General features: G+C 39.8%; 5 protein-coding genes across 5 annotated transcripts; 1 reads left to right on the top strand and 4 right to left on the bottom strand.

The window, feature by feature from the left end:
- Positions 1-2: 2 nt before the first annotated feature.
- VICG_00269 (uncharacterized protein) lies at positions 3-1,547 on the bottom strand (the record flags this gene model as incomplete). The annotated part of the gene is made up of 1 exon (XM_007603660.1): positions 3-1,547. A coding segment is annotated over one exon (1,545 nt), but the record flags the coding sequence as incomplete, so codon positions are not given.
- Positions 1,548-2,204: 657 nt separating this feature from the next.
- On the bottom strand, positions 2,205-2,753 carry VICG_00268 (uncharacterized protein; the record flags this gene model as incomplete). Its single annotated transcript, XM_007603659.1, has 1 exon — positions 2,205-2,753. The coding sequence occupies one exon, from the start codon at positions 2,751-2,753 to the stop codon at positions 2,205-2,207; it is 549 nt and encodes a 182-aa protein (XP_007603721.1).
- A 523-nt stretch (positions 2,754-3,276) lies between these two features.
- On the top strand, positions 3,277-4,251 carry VICG_00267 (uncharacterized protein; the record flags this gene model as incomplete). Its single annotated transcript, XM_007603658.1, has 1 exon — positions 3,277-4,251. The coding sequence occupies one exon, from the start codon at positions 3,277-3,279 to the stop codon at positions 4,249-4,251; it is 975 nt and encodes a 324-aa protein (XP_007603720.1).
- A 70-nt stretch (positions 4,252-4,321) lies between these two features.
- Positions 4,322-5,314, bottom strand: VICG_00266 (uncharacterized protein; the record flags this gene model as incomplete). Its single annotated transcript, XM_007603657.1, has 1 exon — positions 4,322-5,314. One exon carries the CDS (start codon positions 5,312-5,314, stop codon positions 4,322-4,324), a length of 993 nt encoding a protein of 330 aa, XP_007603719.1.
- Positions 5,315-5,518: 204 nt separating this feature from the next.
- Positions 5,519-6,004, bottom strand: VICG_00265 (uncharacterized protein; the record flags this gene model as incomplete). The annotated part of the gene is made up of 1 exon (XM_007603656.1): positions 5,519-6,004. A coding segment is annotated over one exon (486 nt), but the record flags the coding sequence as incomplete, so codon positions are not given.
- Between the last annotated feature and the right edge of the window lie 2 nt (positions 6,005-6,006).

The raw sequence follows: 6,006 nt of genomic DNA, 5'->3' as shown, positions 1-6,006 counted from the left end.
GCGTTTTCATTGTCCTTTTTGCTGCCTGCTTTACTGGTCGACAGTCTTTTTAACGTCCCGGAAATTGCGTTTTTAATTTCAGGTTTGAAGTACTGGTCCTCAAGCTCCCGAAGCCTTTCTCTTCGGTGCTCGGTCTGAACCAGAGAGATTAGGAAATCATCAAACGGCTGGCCAAGAGTGCTGTCATAGATTGAGTAGAACTTATCCTTGTCGATTCTACTCACCAAATATTCCTCATGCCCGGCATTAAGGACAGGAATCATGAATGCTTTTAGATCAAAACTATCGCCACAGTATGTAAAAAAGGTGCTGAAAAGCCTATAGTTGTCTGGAATGGCAAGCGAGCACATCTGATAGATTTTAAACACTCTTTCTGGTTCGCAGATCTTCTGCAGTAAATCCTTAACAACAAACTTGACAGCCTTAGCTATGCATTCAAACTGTCCAAAATAGAGAATCTTGACCAAGTTTTCTGTTTTAACAGCATAGTTGTGCTGTACTAGCAATTCAAGACATTTGGTCAAGTTAGTAGCATACGTTTCGTCTTGACTTGACAGCATGCCCCTGCTCAGCATCTTACCAATTTGCCTATCAAGTCTTTCTATTTCAGCATCATCATTCAGTGAAACAAGTGAGATGCTTGACTCACTATGATCTGACGCACAATCCTCGCCGTTTGGAACTGAGGCCTGTCCGCTTTCTCCCTGATCAATGCAATGGGAACCATTTTCGACACTACTACTTTGTTGCAGAGACTCTTCAGCAATATCTGGGATGCAGGTCTGGATATCGTCCACACTATCCATTTCACCTATCAGATCAAGATAGTCACCCATTTTAAATGTAGACACTTTCTCGACTGTTTTGCAGAGCTCAGAGCATATGCTTTCAAAATAGAAATTATACTCATCATTATCAAATGTTGTTGAAAATAAGAAATCACAGACATACCTGGAAAGCAGTGAGCCTGTAGATAGCATCGAGAAAATACACTCGGCAACCGAGCCCTCCATACCAAAATAGCAAAAGAGATGTTTCAGTACCGAATCATGCAAGCTGCTGCCTTCATATACGGTCTTCTTGTCAGACGTTAAGATTTTAATTTTTGATAGTATTTCGGCAGGTCTGTTTTTAAAGTGCTTAAATACAAAAAGGAGCATGTTGACTGCTTTGTCCTTGGATTTACTACCTTTTGCTTCCAACAAGAATGAGTTGATGTTTTCCTCGCTGTACAAAACTTTTGCGGACATGCTTTTCTGGGATTTAACCTTCCCATTGCCAGCTTTGCTATCTTTGATCTTCGGGCCATTATCTTTCCTAGAATCGCTATTTTTTGAATTGCTATGCTCTCCACTACTAGTCTTCAACAGCTTACGCTTTGAACGCTTATCTGCTGCAGACTTCTTTAACTCCTCCCTCATTTCCTTCTTTGTCGGCCCTCTTTCGGCCTTCTTTGAGTTCTTTCTCGGTTGACCGTTGGGCAATGCGTCTTTATCATGCCGTTTTCTTGGATTTTGCTTCTGCTGCTTTTTAGTGAGCGATGCCATTCGAATGGGCCAGAGAAGTGGAGAGAAGATGCACAGTGACGGCAATGTGCAAACATGCAGATCCATGGGCGGCAGGCTACTAGCGTTACAGCGCACATCATAGCAGCACAGGAGAAACAGGCTTCGTTTTCCAGGTTACGGTGAATATGTGACACTGGACAACTCCTTGGAATATTACAGCATGTATGTTCTGGCAGCAATCAAAAAGTCCAACAAATCTGTTTTAGATATGAATTTTAAATTTCAATTAAGCTACGTTTCAAGAAATATGAATACCCTTAGATTAAAATGTACCTGTTTTATGACACTAGCATCCAAAAACAGCCACTAGTTCTTAGAAACAGCAGATGTGGGGAATATGACTAATCACATTCCATAAGAAAAGCAACTTAAAAATTCCAGGGATAAAAATTTTCAGGAGAGAACTCAGCAAGAGCGCAGGATGTTATATCGCATGGGATGGACCCCGCTCTTGGTAGCCACAAGCCAGTGTATTCTAAATTTATTTTAATAGTGCTTAGTAGTATGCAGATTTCTACTTAAGATGATGCATCTGCAGCCTTTCAACCTAGCTGATACTAGAATCTATAACTATGAAAATCTGATATAAAACAGAACAAGCATAGACCCTTGAATCAAATCAAAAAGCTTGCGCATTTATTTTTGTAGTGGTGCGTCTTCAGGATGGAAGATTTTGGCACTCTTAAGCTTCTTCTTGACTTCAGCTTTTTGCTTATCGTTGCACAGCGATGCAAGGATGTCAACAAATCTGTGCAAGTATTCACAGTCAAAGATTTCTGAATTTAAAAATGAATTCAAAACTGCTTCTAGAATCTTGTTGTTTTTCAGAACAAGAAAAAGCCCCAGCAGACAACCTGCGCTGCAACTCCACAAGCTTGGGTTAATAAGTGAGTCATTCACAGGTATTTTGCCGATGTTTTTATCAAGAAAGTTAAATAAAAGAGCATCATTTCTGAGCTGGTGGCAGTTAATAAAGAAGTGTCTCATTAGTTCGAGCTGTTTTGGCTCTGGTAAGGTGTTCAAAAAACTCCCAAGAAAATCAAATGTCTTTGGATTGTTGCACAAAATACGAAAATACTCTCCAAAATACGAAATTATATTCTCTTCGATTTCTGCCGTGCTTTGTAAATCAAGATCAACATACTTTAAGATTGTGAATATTTCAAAGAGCTGGGAAACAAGCAAATCATCCGCTAAGAAGGAGGTCCTTGTATTTGCAGAGACTCTAAAGTACTTCCTTGATTTCTTAAAGTGCTTTCCAAAAATTGATTTGATTTCTTTTTTGTCCTGCTTGGAATCATAGTCTATTTTTTCCCGTCCAAAACCAAACCGTAGTCGATATCTGTTTTGAGCGAACTGTAGCTTCTATTGAAACACAGTGCAATGTAGTCTTTTTCTTTTTGAGACATCAGCTCTGTGCTTTTGCCCATGTGTTTTGTGTGGGGTACAGAATCCTTATCTAAAATGAGAACCCTCTAAATAGTTAAGCCACTTAGCACTTTCCAGTCGTGTAGCAGATTTAGCTTTTATTGCATGCTGAACATCTGCAGCCTGTCTATATAAACCCACCTGGGAAGGAGGTTATCAATACAGTTGAGTGCGCCATTCTACTTGAGGAAAGGCTACTGTTCTAGATGATCTGTCTTCAGTCCTTTTCTGCCATACGAATCTGTTGCTCAAGTAGCCGCAAAAATTCTCTCCCAGAATTATGCAAGAGAAGAAGTTTATGCTTGAGGAGCTAGCACAGCTAAATGATGGAACATGTGTTGATTTGGAGCCTATAAAAAACAAAGAAGATGGTTCCTACAGCCTAATCAAAGATGAAATTGAAGATTTCATTTCAAAGCCTGCTCGAACGCACTCAAAGAAAAGCAGCTTTTTTGATTCTGTGCCAAGTACAGAGCTGAAGAAGAGCATTGAAGCCATCCTGCAGATGAGGAATATCCATGAAGAAATATCCAAGAAAAATGCACGGTACGAATTTGATAGGAAAATGGCTAGAATTAGAAAAATCAAAAGCAAAACATACAGGAAAATGAAGAGAAAAGACAAGATTAAAAAGGAAGAAGCGTTGGAAGCGTGCTTTGAAGAGTCAAGCAGATCGGAGGAGACAAGCTCCAACATTCAGGAGTTCAGGCCAGTCATATCTTTTGAGAAAGACAAAAAAGACCCATCAAATGAAGAGGATTATGGCCAGTCGCCCAGTGACGACTCAAACGACTCTGCTCGGGGTCTTGTAGACAAGGCCTTTGAAGTGCCAGGGTTTGAAGGCAATGAAAAGGAATTTCTACTAGAAAAAGCTAAAGTGGTGCAAGAAGATGCGCCGCAGATTATTGAGCATTGCCTTCCAGGTTGGGGCGACTGGGCCGGCGAAGATATTGAATTTCACAAAAATAAATTCAACACGACCATTGAGAAGAAGGATGGCATTAAAATGTCAGATAGGCAGGACTACAGGAAGAGCAATGTTATTATTAACGAGCATGCCGAGATAAGTGACAAATACAAGAGCACGCTCCCGTATGGATACTCACATGAGAACTATAATGAAAAACTGAAGACGCCGATCAGCCTTGAAACGACGTCCTCTAAAATTTTCAACAGATTTGTCAGGCTAAATAAAAATGACAATGCGGCATTAGGAGAAACCATTAGGCCTCGGGAATTTAATCCAGAATACTGAGCTCAATAACGTGCTATAAACGGTCTATTGTGGTTGTGGTATATTGCTTGAAAATTAAATTAAAACAAATTTATTGTTCTTCAGGCACTTGAAATATTAGATCCAGCGCTTTCTTTTGAAATTCGTCCTCTGGCAAGTCTGATGCTAAAAGATTCAGAACTTTCTTTTCAGTCGACTCCTCTACTTTTTCAAGAGCTTTGATGATCTTCATTGATCTTTCCTTTGTAGGTTTTCTCTTTGCAATAATCAAGCACTTCAGTAGTCTCAATCTATCGTGAAATGGCTGGAAGGTCTTCTTCCCCGAGACATACTCGTTTGTGTTTACCTGGTAGTCCTTAAATATTTGGTAGTCTGATTTCGTGTTATTCGCAATGAAGTTTGATTGGAATAGCACAGGCTTAGCAATAGTATTTTCCCTTCCAATATTAAAGTTGAATATCTCAGTCTCTCTTTTTGAAAATGAATCAGCGTACACCTCTGACAAGTTTTTGAGCTGCTTTTGAATGCAGCTATTCTCCATTTCGTACTTGTTATGCAAGCCCATCATTATCTGGACCCACTTTCTTTCATCTTCAATAAACTTAAACGATTCGTTGTATTCGCCCTCCAAAAGACATTCTGGATCTGTAAATCGTAACTTCAGCACCTTCGAAAGCATCTTTGTATCCTTTGACGTGAAGAGTGATGGTTTTATCTTATTGTTTAAGAATGCCAATGCCTCCATTGCAGCAAGGTTAACTGCAAACTCATCTGAATTTCCATGCCTTGACAGAAGCCCATAAGCATCAGAGTAATAGCCTAAAAAGTACAGGCACTGAGACTTAAGAATGTCTGCTTGTTTTCCTGACAGTTTTCTCAGTACCTTCAAAGCTTTTTTAAAATTTTTAAGTTTGTAATGAATGTAAGCAAGCTCAAAAGAGGCCTTGGAGGCATATAGCAAGGCTTCTTCGTATTTTTCAAGCTGGATGGCTGCAATGACCTTGTATCTGTTGTACTCTGGGCTTGCTAGCTGCAGAATCTTTTCGTGCTCCTCGTTCTGTACCAAAGATCTTAGATCCTCCATGGGCAGAATTTTCAAAAGACATTTGCATTCATCTGTACTCAATAAGTGGAGTAGCAGCGCACTTGCACTATCAACTGGTATTGAAACGAGTCGACTGTTTCTGATATTTTGATATTTGTCTGAATGCGTTGCACCTCAGGAGCATCTCCGATTGCCACTGCCAACAGGCCTTAAACTTTATTATTCAAACATAAGCAGTATAGCTCAAAATTTACTTGTAAAAAGCTTCACTCTAAGCTGGTGCGATAGGTCTCTAAGAATGGAGCCAGATCTCAAGGCAAAATGAAATGACGAAATGGCAAGAAGAAGCGTGTTCATGTACTCCGAGCCAGAAAATGAAAAATGAATGCCCTTGAGGACGAGAATTGCATATGAAACGACAAAGACCTTGTTATTAGCATGGAACTTTGTCATAGAGGAAATGTACTCTTCCAAATAGCACAATGAGTATGACTGGCTGAAAATTATCAAAAATGCGAACGATGAGTAGAAGGATCGAGCTTGCCACACAAAAAAGGGAACAAACAGAAGCACCAGGACGATGTACCTTACAATAGACAGTGTTGCCTGTTTTTGGCTGACAGCTGTTTTGTTTTTCCTGAGCTCATTGATCATATCTGTAAAGATGTATGCCAAATACATTACAGCAAGTGTAATGAAAAGCGTATTGATTCCATTGGAAATATTGGGGA

The sequence above is a fragment of the Vittaforma corneae genome (assembly GCF_000231115.1).
Source record: "Vittaforma corneae ATCC 50505 unplaced genomic scaffold supercont1.1, whole genome shotgun sequence".
In the NCBI taxonomy this organism is placed as follows: Eukaryota; Fungi; Microsporidia; family Nosematidae; genus Vittaforma; species Vittaforma corneae.
Note: the sequence above shows the minus strand (reverse complement) of the source record. Positions and strands in the feature narration are given on the sequence as shown.